The sequence below is a fragment of the Phyllopteryx taeniolatus genome, chromosome 21 (genome assembly GCF_024500385.1).
Source record: "Phyllopteryx taeniolatus isolate TA_2022b chromosome 21, UOR_Ptae_1.2, whole genome shotgun sequence".
NCBI lineage: Eukaryota > Metazoa > Chordata > Actinopteri > Syngnathiformes > Syngnathidae > Phyllopteryx > Phyllopteryx taeniolatus.
Window position 1 is genome coordinate 12069819 of NC_084522.1, and position 15248 is coordinate 12085066.

The 15248-nt window shown below is 40.6% G+C and overlaps 1 protein-coding gene across 5 annotated transcripts in view; it reads left to right on the top strand.

Moving 5' to 3' along the window:
• The window catches only part of LOC133470906 (ephrin type-A receptor 7-like), a 361573-nt gene extending 350840 nt beyond the window's left edge, over positions 1–10733 (top strand). For 4 of the 5 annotated variants that reach the window (XM_061759845.1, XM_061759847.1, XM_061759850.1 and 1 more), the window contains 7 exons: positions 609–670; positions 1493–1609; positions 2237–2323; positions 2669–2821; positions 7144–7334; positions 7416–7580; positions 8803–10733. In XM_061759845.1, the coding sequence (XP_061615829.1) occupies positions 609–670; positions 1493–1609; positions 2237–2323; positions 2669–2821; positions 7144–7334; positions 7416–7580; positions 8803–8917 (890 nt within the window). In that variant the 3' untranslated portion in view covers positions 8918–10733. The remainder of the gene's footprint in view (positions 1–608; positions 671–1492; positions 1610–2236; positions 2324–2668; positions 2822–7143; positions 7335–7415; positions 7581–8802) is intronic. The other variant, XM_061759844.1, reaches the window with a different exon arrangement.
• Positions 10734–15248: the final 4515 nt, after the last annotated feature.

The following is a 15248-nucleotide window of genomic DNA, read 5'->3' on the forward strand; positions in this document are numbered from 1 at the left end:
GTGTCCTCACTCGTTATCGTTAAAGATTGGCATGAAAATTCTACAATGCAGGGGCCGGTGGCAAGGGGGACACGGTAATTAATTTGGGGTCCCCCCCTATGACTCCTACAGTGGGTAAAATAATATATGAAGTCCAATCATATATTGTGAAATTATAGATGCACAATATTAATAATCTCCCACTCCTCTTCCTGTTTTCTCTCTCATTCCTATTTCACAGCACTGCTGGATCACTGCCTCCTGTTTTTGGATGCGCAGTGTGTTGTGTGCGTAATGTACAGGAACATGTACCTGGACCTTGTTGGTTTGCGCGTGTGTGTGTTCACATACGCGCGCTCGTGTGTGTGCATGTGTGTCGAGTGAGTGTTTAAGGGTGCTTAAACTTGCTGAGACAGCCAGGGCAGCACACAGGTTCTCCGAGCTTCGCCACAGTTCACTGAGTGAAGAATGGCTTTGCCACAAATCCTGCAGTGCTGCCAAGAGGACTCTGCTCACTTTATTCCTCCTCTGTGCCGCCATGTGTCTCTATTACTTCACCTCCAGTATGTACTGTTTCCCTCCTCTACACTTGATCTTAGTTTAATTTGTCCTGTTTTGTTTGTGTTCAGGTAACACCATGATGGTCATAGTAGAGAGCATGTCCAATGGGGCCTTGGACTCCTTCCTTAGGGTAAGTCAGTCTGTATTTATATTCGGGACAGGCTTTCCAAACATAAAAGCAGCACAGTGGAAACAAAGCAAAAAGGCTACCTGTCATTAAATATAGCAAATGTGATTTACAGATTTTTATTGAGATAATATAAACACAGCCTCAGCTGAAAGCATACTCCATAGTTAATAATGATAATTATTTATATGTGCCCTGCGATTGGCTGGCGACCAGTTCAGGGTGTACCCCGCCTCTCGCCCGTGGATAGCTGGGATAGGCTCCAGACTCCCTAATTAGGACAATTGGAATAGAAAATGGATGGATGCTTCCAGACAGAACATAACCTTGTTGATACAAAAAAATGTAAAATTAAAGTTCTTGAATGATGACTAACCACTAACTTTATTTATATGCCCTAACATACAGTATTGTTCATTGCCAATGTTAATGGGTTATCCTTTAGTTAATTATTATTAGTTATACTTCAACCTATTTTTCACCATTCCAAGGCCAGCAATGCTTGGGCTTATTAACGTATAATGGAGTATATGCATGATTGCTCACAAATGGGCTGATTTAGCTGAAAGATGCTCTAATCTGGTACTGTGCTCCTCTGCTCTCTGAACCACCACCATGTGAGTTGTAATGATATGAATTCATGGCCTGCTTGTTTTTATTCCCCCAATGAAGACATTGCATCCATTTGAGTACAACACAATACTATAGCAACAAATGGGTCACTTCTTGTGAATCTATACCAAAAGTAGAAGCTTTAGTCATTCTCCATTTCTTTCCAACTCTTCCATTCACGCTGTCCTTTCCTTTTAACACTCAAAATCACAGAAACATGAGGGTCAGTTGAGCGTAATGCAGCTGATGGATATGCTGACTGGTGTGGCATCGGGGATGAAGTACCTTGCCGAAATGGGCTTTGTTCATAAACGCCTGGCTGCACACAAGGTAAGAGAGCAGGTGGTGTGGTGGGCGGTAATAGACTACAGTGTGTAGGTTGATGTATGTCTCAAGCTAAGTTTTCCGTTGGCAGGCGTCGAGAATACAATTTGTCCTTGTCTCCAACCGTGTTTGACAGTCATTTGTCAGTAGCTTATTTGAGGAATACATGAAGCTGAAAATGACAAGACAATGCTGTCAAAATCATTTTGTCACGAGGATTTGCTCTGTCAGTTTGTTCCTCTTTAAAAAGGAGCCAAGCTGTCAAACCGCAAATACTTGTTACACTTTTGTAAACGCTCAGTCCTGGCCTGGTGAAATAAGAGTTGTGCCTACCACTGTAGGGAAATTCTTTCACCTTATAATTTTAACCACACTTAATGAGCAAGGTTGGTCCAAAATGTATTCTCTGCTCATTGTGAGAGTTATGTCTTTTCTATCTTACAGAGGGGTTTGTAAAATCTGCACAAACCTTCAATGTAGGTGGACAAAAATGTGGAACGCTTTTAGGACAGCCTTATAAGAACCTCAAAGAATTACCTTCACAAACAATATTTTCCCTATTGCCCTTCATTGAAATGTGGACTGTAATTTACAATGTCATGTCTGTATCATGTTTGTGCTCTTGGTGTAAAGGTGCTGGTTAATGCTAACCTTGGCTGCAAGGTGTCTGGCTTCAGACCTCTTCAAGAGGACAAGATAGAGTCAATCTACACTACACTGGTAAGACAATTTAGTGTCACTTTCTTTTATCCTGAATTTGGAATTATCCACCTCAACTTTTGATTAAACACCCTCAGTTCACGCTTGTGCGCCTGATCCTGATATTTTTTGAATGCGATTTGGATCAAATCATTAGCTGTCAGGTTTGTTTGAGGTCGCACAATTTTACTAGAACGAAAAGGGGTGAAAAGGTAAACATTTCTGGATTATTGGGTTCATCCTAAGGTGAATCTTATTCTAGGTGTCTTTTGATTTTCTGAAAATACCATGTTTGAGGCTTTTCAAAGATTTATTAGTGTGAACTCTGTGCACCCTCTTACCCTGTTGTCCTCTATTACTGAATAGCATGGAGGGAAGAGCGTGGTGCTGTGGACTGCTCCAGAGGCCATCCAGTACCATCGCTTCTCCTGTGCTTCAGATGTCTGGAGCTTTGGTATCGTCATGTGGGAGGTCATGTCCTACGGGGAGAGACCCTACTGGGATATGGGTAACCAGGATGTAAGTGGATTGAGAGAGAGAGAGGTTTTCCTTTCTGGTATTTTGTATATGAACTGAAATAATTTAGTTTGATAATGGGATGAGTAGATAATTGTCTATTTTGAGATATTTCAAAAAGCTTTTTCTTTTTTTAAATTAAGCATTGTTGATCATTTTAGTTGTTCGACAGCCCAACTGTTCCCACTCTAGGACGTCCACTGTACATTTTTCTGATACTGATACAGTGCTTGACTTTTTGTCCAATTTCCTATTAAATTGCAGTGAGAGCACATGGACTTTATTCACTCTATTTTTATATGTCACCTCCGTCTGCGTCAATGAACTCTGCGTCCATAGCCACCTACGATATTATTAACAGAAAGCAAAGACGCTACAGTCACTCTAAAAGCTTTTTCTAGGCCTAAGCCTCCACTTTAAGTCTGCATCAGCTCCATAACCAATCCTGTTTTCTCCTAAGGAAGCAGTGACCTCTTTCCAGTGGCCTCTGCCTGTCCCTCCTCCAGTGCCATCCTACTTTTTAAAAAGTGTTGAAAATCCCTTTTTAACATTCAGCTTCTTCTGGAAAATACTAAGTTTTTTTTCTATTTCAAGGGTTGAAGAGATTGCGCTCGATGGGACTCCCCGTGCTCTTATTATTTCTAAGTGAATGTAGAGGCTTGCTCAGTTTTGCTTTTCACCCCTCACTTTTTGGCCTTTAAAATGGTTTCATTTTACTTTCTACTGAAAGCCAGCCTTCGTTGGACAGTAATATATTCCAATTTAATACTATAATGCAGACTATTACAGCAGGAATGAAGACAGAATCCTCTAAATCTGAACGATGTATCTTGCCGATGTGTGCGTAAATTGCAGTCAGCATAATATGTATCCAATATGCAGATGCAGGCTCAAAAAAAGCAACCCATTATTACTGTGTTCCAATTTTTAATGTGCAAAATTAATATGCATGAGGTAATCAGCAGGTGCAAGCAACCTTTTTTTTTTTTTTTACACAGATCTTTTTCAGTACCCTTTCACAAAGCATGACAAAGTTTCCTCTCGGTCTGGTGCATATTATCAAACTTTCCATTTGCAGGGGCAAAGGCCATCGCTTGTAGAGGGCCTGTGATATTAATCCGCTTTGAAATGATACATTATATCATAACCGAATTGTTGGTTGGCCTGTCCACCAGTAATTCATTGTGCCCTTTAACGCGCTGGCTTTGATTAAATGGAAAATGTCAAATGCTGAAAAGCTTTTTATGAATGCTCTTTAGGGAGGCGGAAGTTTAAGGAGCCAAATGGGGGAGGAGATTGGCAAGATTGAGGCGAGAGAGTTTTTTAGGAAATAATACAACTGATAGATGTCATTTTTCTGATTATACCCTAACTTGTATTTCCTCCTTTCGGAAGAGAGTACTTCTCAGAGTGATTCAGGAGAGGGATAGATCAATTGAAATCCCCAGCGAGGTGTTATGTTAAATAGTTTTTGAATGGGAACAGCATTAGCTCGATGGAGGAGAAAGGACCACTGAGTAAGTCTAGAGGGATGTGCTCATGCTCTCACGTTTGAGACAAGTGAAATGTGAGCTTTATTAAAGTAGATTACAAAGGTGGAGCCCAAATTAATATTTTGCTTATCTTTGAGACTAAGTTGTATTTCACAGAACAGATTGATCGATCATCTTGATTCAACTTAATTCAAAAGTTTGATAATTACATTCTAATATTCCGCAGAAGTTCAGGGGTGCCCTGCATCATAATGACAGTATTAAATATGTTATCCTGCTGTTTATGTAATTCCAACTACTCTACAGACCCGTTCCAAAAAATGTGAATATCATGGAAAAGTGTATTTATTTCCATAACTCCATTCAAAAAGTTAAACTTTCATAGATTATAGATTCAGGGCCCACAATTAAAAAAAATCAAGTATGTATTTGTTTATTTTTACATAATTTGGGCATCCAGCTCATAAAAACCATGAAATCAAGAATTTAAAAAAAGTTGAATACTGTAGAGAAATCATTTACTTCTCAGTTTTTGCAGAAAAAAAGAAATTAGGGTCACATTAAATCAATCAAAATATGGTACTTTCAAAACGATATGTTAATCTTCAATACTTTGTTGGGAATCCCTTTGCTTTAATCACTGGCTCGATGCGCCGTGGCATTGCCTGGGAGTTATGGAAGCCCAGATTTCCTTGATGCTAGCTGTCAGTTCCTCTTTGTTTTGGGGTCTGGGCCCCCTCATTTTCCTCTTGATAACACCCCATAGATTCTCATTGGGGTTTAGATCCGGCGAGTTGGCTGGCCCGTCAAGCACTGTGATGGCATGGGCATCAAACCAGATTTTGGTGCTTCTGGCGGTATGAGCAGGGGCCAGGTCCTGCTGGAAGATGAAATCTGCATCTCCATACAGATCCTCTAAAACATTCTGGTAGACTGTTGCGGTGATCTTGGGTTTAAGAAACTAGAGTTTACAAACACCTGCACTGGACATTGCACCCCAAATCATGACTGTGTATATTTCATACTGGACCTCAAGCAGCTTTGGTTCTGTTCTTCACCCGTCTTCCTCCAAACCCTTGGACTTCGATTCCCAAATGAAAGGCACACTTTACTTTCATTGGAAAAGAGTATCTTGGACCACTGGCAATAGTCCAGTTCTTCTTCTCCTTGGCCCAGTTGAGACGCGTCGTACGTTGGCTCGGGCTCAGAAGTGGCTTGACCCGAGGAACCCGACAGTTGTAGCCCATCTCCCGGATGCGTCTGAATGTGGTGGTTTTTCCCACCTCATTGCACTCTTTCTGCATCTCTGCTAGATTCTTGAATTGTCTCTGTTTGATAATCCGCTGAAGCCAACGGTCATCTCTTTTGCTGGTGCATCTTCTCCTGCCACATTTTTTCCTTCCACTAGACTTTCCATTGATATGCTTGGACACAGCACTCTGTGAACTACCAGCCTTTTAGCTATGAACTTTTGTGGCTTACCCATCCTATGGAGGGTATCAATGATGATCTTCTGGCCAGTTGTCAAGTCTGCAGTCTTACCCTTATTGAGACAATTGAACCAAACTGAAGCAATTTAAGGACACCTGGGGAAACCTGTGCAGGTGTTTTGAGTTTAGTAGATGATTAGTGTGTGTGACAGTCAGTTTAAAACATTTATGGCCTGCAAAATTTGGGCTGATTTCTTCACAGTATTCTGATTTTGTGGGTTTTATGAGCTGGGAGCCCAAATTATGTAAAAATAAACAAAATAAATACTTGAAATTGTTTAAATTGTACCACTTTTTGAGTGGAATTATGGAAATAAATAAACTTTTCCATGATGATCCAATTTTTTGGAAAGGGTCTGTACATAAACAGTACCGTAAGTCTCCAGCAGAGGCAAACAAGCATGAGTGGATCGTAAACTTAAGTGTGACAACCTTCATCTGGCTGAGGAACAAATACTTGGTTCTAGAAACAAGCAGTTGGAAATAACAGCTAAAAAATATTTTGTACAGTATTACAGTTATGCTAACCTTAAGAGGGATTTTGACGTAGGCGGTGTTACACTCACTGATAATGAAGTAGTCAAAACTTGAGGTAGTTCCAGACTTCTAATACTAATTTTTACAGTTTTCGTACCACTGTTCCGCAATATAGAAGAAAGGAAGTTATGTAAAGTGTTTGTCAGACCCGATTTTGAACACATGACCGAGGTATGGTATGGTATGATGTTTATTTACAAAGATTGCCTGGCTTTTCTGTGAATAGGTAAATGAATGCCTTGCCAAACCTAACTGTCAGTCTTTAGTTCATTGTCGAGGTTTCACATTTTCAAATTCGTGGCTCAATTGTCCTTTGATTAATGCAGGATGGGAGTAAGTAAGACTTCCTACATCCACCTCATCAATCTACAACGATGTACTGTATGTGTAATATCATTTAAATGTATGCAATGTTAGGAGGTTGGCTAAACAATAAAATACAAGCGCAATTCATACAGCTTTTTTTATTCGACATTATATTCTGCAGCTGTGGCAAATTAAGTGGCTGTTGAACATAAACAGTATTATGCTATGAAAAACACATTGTCTTTAAGGGAAAGTGGTGAGTAAGTTAGTCATTATCTATATTTCTCTTTCAAGGAATGATACGTGCTCAATCTGCTCCTCTAGGCAATAACTATGATTAAACTTGTTCAAGCAAGAACCTTTCCACATAAAAATCACATTTCCCCATAGAAGCAGATCAATGGAATCATATTCCTTGGGCCATTATTCAATTAGTATCACATTTCACCTGAAATGAAAGAACTGATTTGCCTTTTGTTTCCCACTGTCTGTGCTGTAGGTGATCAAGGCAATTGAGGATGGTTTCAGGCTCCCTGCGCCGGTCAACTGCCCTACACATTTGCATCAGTTGATGCTTGACTGTTGGCAGAAGGAGAGAACAGAGAGACCCAGCTTTAGTCAGATCCATTCAGCGCTAAGCAAAAGCATTCGCTCGCCTGACGCCATTGGCTCCTCCACGTTGGCACGGAGGTCGCGTAACATTACAAGCTGCAAACACGTCTACTTTAACTTTCTATAGACTCATAAAACTCCTTTTCGCTCTTCTTTTAGGACCCTCAGTTCCTCCATAACACTCGCAGAGAGGCCTCTACCCACCTTCCCATCATTTAACTCAGTAGGAGAGTGGCTGGATGCCGTGGACATGGGCCGATACAAGGACAACTTCACTGCTGCAGGATACTGCTATTTGGAGTCAGTGGCACGAATGACCGTCCAGTGAGTAGCTATGCACCAATATCTCACAGTGACCTTCTAACTTCCTTTGTTTATTGCTATCTGGTATATTACACAAAATAAATACAGTTACAGGCCTGTATGTTGCTGATGTCCCTTTGAAAGGCAAAGGGATTTTAGTTAAGCTATTTTGTGTGAAAACAAATTTTGCCAATGCAAAGAGATTTACATTCACCCTAATGTGCTATATTCTGTAAAATCTTACAGATTGTCCTGCTTTCCGCAGTGCCACTCCAGCTACCTTCGAGCTACGGTTAGCTAGCGGCTTAACATGTAGAGCCCTGTAGGCCAAAGTTCACCCGGTGTCAGCGAAGCATAAGTCATCAATCATTGCTACCATCCATCCATTTTCTGTACCGCTTTATTCTCACAACGGTCCGCAAAAGACATTTACTCCACGTCGCCGTCATGTACAGTATATTTGAATCCAAAAGCTATTTTATTTTTAGCCTTGTCGTGTGTCTTTTGACGTAGTACGACAAGACAAATTTTGCCTTTCACGATTGCACAATGTCAGACTACTGCAATAAAACCTTGTATTCCGATACCACCGCATCCCGTTTGTTACGTTCACTGGGCTTCATCTTGTCAACTCAAACGCGACTGGATACACTCGTTACCATGGCGACGACAACAATAATGGCTCGCGCCTTGTGTTTATAAGAACAAAATGGGTGAAAACGTGTGTTGGTGGTCAACGGTGCTCAGGAGAGGACGTTCGTTTAAGGCTTGCTTGAGGAATATTTGCATTGTATCATGGGATTGCTATACTATTAAATGTTGTGATGCATTATCCACACTTCAAGTAATATTTTTCCATAATTAAATATTTTCACAACAGCATCACACACAACATTCACATTTTGGAAGTTAAATGTGTATTTCCCTTGATTATGTATTGTTCTATAGCAGTGTTTCCCAACCTTTATTGATTATAAATCTCATGGCGCAAAAAGTATATATCTTGAAATGATGACCTCGTCTCAATTTACTCACAAATTTTGTTGGGAAATCTGGACCGGTTTAGTTGAACACAAAGCTGTGTTATTCTGTTGTATGAATGCCAACACGCACATTAATGGTTGGGAATTACTGTTCTACGGGAGTCAATTCTTTTAATCATCCCCAACACTCTTTTTATTGTTTCCAAATTGTCTATATAGAGTTAATTACTCTCGGACAAAAATGAACTGTGTGTTCGCAGAGATGTACTGAGCCTTGGCATCACTTCTCTGGAGCACCAGAAGTTGATCCTGGCTGCCATCCAGACCCTAAGAGCCCAGGTCATCCAAATGCACGGGCGTGGTGTGCAAGTGTAACAAACGGCCGAAGGCACTGCTACTGCAGGCTCGCGGGTATGTGCAGATGGTGGATGATGGGGTGGAGACGAGGCAAGCGAGACTGTCTTTCCGAGTGAAGGATAGATAGAAGGACCTTGCACTCCTCTATTTACTCCTCTTTCCCATTCTTCCTCATGCTTTCCGCAATTCCCTCCTTTCTTTTTGCTATCAAGCCCTTCAGAGACGAGCACCAGTCCCTCTGGTGATGGACGGATGGCAGAGGAGTGATGTCATGTGACCTATCTGCACTTTGACCTTCCAAAAAACTGTGTCAGCTAAATCAGCCTGGCAAGTGAGGACAACAGAAAGATAGTCTCTTCCAGAATGGTGACCTCTGTCGAGAAGGACTCTAAAAGGTCACTGGACAACCTTTTGTCCCTTTACCACAATTATTATTATGATGATGTTTTTTTTAAAGTACTGTTTACTGGCCTTGAGTCAAGACAGACAAAAACACTTCTCCACTGTCTGATTTCACTTGAAATCAGAAGGGACATAATCTAAGGATGTGAAATAGCGTCACCATGCCAGAAGTGATCTCATATCAGATGGTGAAGGGAAATCTCTGAATATTAAAAATGGCAGGCTTGTAATCCACAGACTCAAAGCAGCAGCTGTCAATAGTTATAAAGCCTGAGCTATCCCATGAAAAAGGGTCCAACAGTTTGAATTTAGTATTTTAATGAGGCTTGCAAAAAACACTTTAAATGAATGGAGGCTGATATACTGCTAGAGTAAAGTCTGCTGGCAAGGCCAAATAGAGCTATAGCCTAAGGAATGATGGACTGAACTTTCAGGAATACCGGCCTGTTTTTTTTTTTCCTACTGATGGCGAACAAAGCTGGCAGGGGGGCACGTCTACTACTGAAGAGTTGTGCGTTTAATCACCCTTAATTTATGTCGCTGTCTGTTTCACTACTTCTTGTTTTATTCTCTTTATCTTTCTCTCAAGATGTCTTCTACATGCAAATGAAATATTGAATTTCCCCTTTAGCCCGGATGTCATCTTTTAATCCTCCCCTCCAAAGGCTCGCTACCGTAAGTACTCTCAGTAAACTCAGGTCAACTCTGGAAGATGACCCAAATCTCATATTTATTTGTTTAAGAATAACCTCGATAGATGATTTTAAAACAGAGGTTAGGATGGTTGATTTAAAGTATTTAATGTAAAGTAAAAATTTAGTTTGCTAATATTATGACTGTGAGATATTGAACATGTTTTATACGAGACTAGCTGTATGCACACAGTATCTGTGTACTCATGAACAGTTTAGTCTGTTGTCATTGGATGTGGTGTGTGTGATTACAGTATTAAAATGTCATAACGATGTTCTTTTTTTTTTTTTTATTTCCTTTGTTGCGATTACAACGTGTTTTTCCATTACTGCTGGGTATCACGTTCTGTGTTTTTCTCTGTACAGTAATCGCCTTTTCTGAAATATTATGGCAGGCTTGAAAGGGAGCGTTCAGCGAGGCATTAGTAGATGACCATATTTGACATTGGACAGAGATTTTTGATTGAATTAATGTAACCGGTTTGTATTTACTACAGAATACAGTTTGCGTCGTTCTGCTTGTTCTTGTCTGTCTCCCAATAATCATCCAAATAAAGAAACTAGGGCAGACAGCTGACAAATTATAAACCTTTAATTTACCAGCCGACTGCAAGGCCTCACGATTCAACAGTTAAATATGAAGAAAGAAGTTTACTATTGCTGTCAAACACATACACCTATACAAACAAAAATAATAATTATGGGACCTTGTTGCCACAATAAATGAAATGTAAACCGTTTCCTCTCTTTGCCCACCTCTTACCATTATATGTTTAATACTGTAAATATGTACTTGAAAATGCTAAATCTATTTTTATAATTTGTTTGAAGAACAATGTGTTGAATATAATATCTGCTCACTGTGTATGGGGTTCTTTGTTTGAATTTAGGGCCATGGCCGACAAACTGGTGTTTGGAATATTTAAAAAAAAAAAACGTCTTTTTGTTAGTTTTTGATGATTTTTACCCATGAGAAGAAATTCTGATGGCTGTTACAATTATGAAGTGTTATTAAAAAATCTCCAATATAAGCAAATGAATCGTTCATCATGTTTCTTCTTTTAGCATTGACTTGACAATTTAAATATTAAAATTCTGAATTTTACAGGATTTCAACTGTGCAGTAATTATAGATCAACTTATTATTTTATGCTTTTGGACACCGCCTTTTGCGTGTGTTCTGACGATAACTAATCTTATTGGTTGGATAATTCAGCAAACTGGCATACGAATGTTACCATCACGTTCACTTCACTGTAGAATATAGCACACGTGGCACAGAACACCTTGTTGATGTTTATGTCAACATTGAATAGTTTCTTCACAATGACTTTCAAACTGTGTGAAATCTACGAAGCAATTCCAGATTAGGAATGCTGCTTTGACCCATTTAGTGTTCTTAATTCTCAGGTTATTGTCCTGACTGTCCGATACTTAATTAATACTTTGAGTGGCAGAGCACTGCACTGATTTTTTGCTCAGCTACCATAGGCCATTGTTTGTCAGATATATTACTCAAAATTTAATTCACAATGAGTAAATGTCCGCGAGTTAGGATATTCCCACACTCAATCTTAACGCAACAGTCTGCCTAGGCATCATGTACAGTATTCTTGAGCATGGTATGGATTTGCCGCATCTGAGTGCACTCTAAAATGATTTGTAAAGTTAAAGCCAACAGTTTAGCATTTAAACCATCACCAGAATAAAGAGGGTAACTGGTAAAACAAGATCCATTATGGTTTAAAATGTAAATGTTAGGCACAGGAGCATTTAGCGTGCAGTATATTAAACAAGTTACAGTTCTACGCAGTCTTCCTTTCAAGAAAAGGGCATAATTTAATATAAATGGTCAGATTATTGTTCCTAGGCAAACTCGCTCAATTTCACATAAATATGACATCCTGATTCACTTACTGTATTGTTTATATAGCATTCCTTCATAGGGTTATGCATGTATACATTAACTATAGAATGTTTTTTTTCCTGCAGGTCTAAAATGGATGACTAATGCCTTACCAAATTATAAACAAAGTATATAAAAAAAACTAATACACCAACAAATAATAAATATACACAGTATAAAAGCAACAGAATATATAAAAAACAAAACAAACTTTTCTTGGAGTTTGACAATTGTTCCCAAACCAGACTAGAATTGTTATCCTCTCACTCCCTCTCCAATTCAAAGTATGCTCTCATTTTTACTTGTGCTGCAAAGAAACCAACCAGTGGCCTTGGGAACAAACTCCCTTTTCTCCCATTAAGTTTACCTGAGCTGCTTGTACTTGCATCTGTTACAAGGTTAATGCCTTTAATCCATTTACTCTCAAATTCAACTTTCGGTTACTTCGCCAAGGATACTATTGAAAGTTCACGGTTCTCTCTCACACTCTGTCTGAATTAACATGTGAACTTACTGAGTCCCTCTCTCGGGGAATATTATTTTTATTATGCAACACCCACATTTCGACCAATGCTGATTGTATGGGAAATTATTGTGAATGCAAATCAGCATCGTGGTGGACTGCTGTGGGCAATTGTGTGGGTGTGTAGACGCGAGTGCGCTGCTGCATGCTTTCATGCCCGCTCACATGGGTCAGCTTGTGTGTGTATAATATGGGCCTGTGCATATTGCGTGTGTTTTGACAGGGGATTTGAAAAAGAGATTCTTATTCTATTTTTATTTATTTATTCATGTAACGCAGCGGCGGAGGCAGCAATCCATACTTTTTATATTGCAGTCTTATTGGCATTGCGATTGGAATTTCAGCCGTATTGAGTTTCATCTCCGAGCTATCGCAGGCTGCAGCTTTGGGCAACTCCCACGCAATCAAACATTCCCGCCATCACTAGCGGTTTCACAGACCCCGACGGCGCTGCATTCAAACTTCTAAGTCCAGAAAGGAAAAAAACAGATTTGGATACTTTCCTGTATATCTGATGCTAATCCTCGATTTGTAGTCTGTACCATTATGACTAGTAAAGTGCAGATTGATACTGAAATATCGATACTCCGATACCAGATCTTTGTACTCTAAACTACACTCAAATCAAAATAGCGATACTTTTGATTCATCAGTCATTTGCAGTAATGTACAGTATATCACTAACAGGAACATGGTGGAAAGTTCTAGTCAATAAATGGTTGGTCAGACCTACTTTTTCTTCTGCTTGTGTGTGTGACGCGTAAGGGCAGTGGCATGCCACGCTGCTCAGTTAGTCAGTGCCGGATCTGGCTCCCAGACCATGAGTTTGACACTCCTAAAGACACACTAAAGATTCAAAATATCCTTTTTTCCAAAAGTTGTGCCATCAATGCAAAACTATAAATTGGTTAGCACATCTGCCTCACAGTTCTGGGGACCGGGGTTTAAATCCCGGCCCAGCCTGTGTGGAGTTTTCATGTTCTCCCCGTGCCTGGGTGGGTTTTCTCCCACATCCCAAAAACATGCATGATAGGTTAATTGACGACTCTAAATTGCCCGTGGGTGTGAATGGTTGTTTGTTTGTATGTGCCCTGCGATTGGCAGACGACCAGTTCAGGGTGCACCCCGCCTCTCGCCTGAAGATTGCTGCGATAGGCTCCGGCACGCCTGCGACCCTAGTGAGGATAAGCGGTACAGAAAATGGATGGATGGATGCAAGTAATTGGAGTTTTTTTCCCTGGCTCTCATTTGAGGTTCAGTTAAGTTGTTTATTTTAGTGTAAGCGCAGTTATTTGATCTCTATGACTTAATTCTTGCATCATAGAATCTACATGACATCTTCACCTTACATTTCTTGAACTGCTGCTCTAGCCTCAAGTACTCTGCCCTTCATCACACAATTTTTTTGGGGGGGACTCAAAACAGACATTCTGATTCATGGAGCAATACTTCCAACTGATTTTTACAATTGAAAAACTAAATAGGAAATGAAGGAAATGTCAGCTGAGGATTTCAAGAGGCCCACGGGAAAGTCGAGATGCACCAGTGATTCCCAGCTGTGTTTTGAGAGGCCTCATTCCTCTGTCGTCCCCCACTTCATCCCTTGCTCCCACGGCTCCGTGCAACAATTAAAGGAAGCGCAATAAAAAGGGAAGAGCAGCCCACCTCTAAACCAGTTTGAAGGGGAAACTTCCCTCAGTGTAGTTGCTCCTGTCCGTTCTTTGCCGAAGCGTGCCACGGCTCAAATCGGCTTTTGGAAATTAATCCCTGCATTACGGTGGGAGTGAGTAAACAAACTGTGGGGACAGAAGAAGCAAATGGAAGGCGAGAAATCGTGAATGCCTTTCTAGGTAAAAGCTTGTGTTTCTCCACAGAGAGATGAAGGTTATGCACGCTTCTTTGAATGTGCTCTGGGAAAAGAGGGAAGGGAACAAAGTAGCAAGGGGCTGAGGAAGGAAACAAAGGAGCAAAAGGCGAAGCCATCCCTCAGGAAGAAGCGCGTCCCAGCTTTTTAACAGCTAGATCTTAAACCACCTGGCTCTGTCTGGCCTAGGTCCAGCTTATGGCTGGCTTTGTCTTTCCCTGGCTTCACTCAGCCACTTTGCCCCCGTGGCAAAAAGTCATTGTCTGCAAATCCCTCCTCCTGAAGCTTTCACTGCTTCCCATCGCATCTCTCCACTGAGATGTACTTATGTGAGGCGGCGTGGGTTCAGTCTGACAAAATCTGAACTTCCCACTGAGCCAAGATTAAACTCTAAGTGACCGTACTGACAACGTCTCTCTCTCTGTAGTTGGCTTGTCGACTTTCTATCTTGCTTTTGGACAGATTAAACACCCATTTGTCTGGCTGCTTCCCGAAACTCTCCGTGAGAGCACTTTCCGGCCCTATCTCATCGTCTGTATGTTACCTCTCAGTGTCATGACATTTACCATACAGGCTATTTATCACTGTCCTCCATCATGGCTTTTCTGCACTATCCTTCACAGATATTTGCCTCTTTACTGCCTCAGTTATTCAAGACCACAAGGCATCTCAACACACAGATGCGAGTACCATTCTGCTTTTTGTTTCCCTTGTAATCCAAAGTGACTCCCAAAGCAGCATTGAACTGGCATCCCAATTTGCCATCAAGCTGCACAAAGACAGCAGGGGGAGTTTAAGCAGTGCCACAATGCCGCTCAGTGGACGTTAAAATAACTACAACAAACATGAAAGTGACTGTAGTTCGGAATCATTGAACAGACATCCACCACCTATACGTGCAGGCAGTAAGTTCCATTATCTTGATACATTACAAAACAATCATATTTCTACTAAGATTTCAT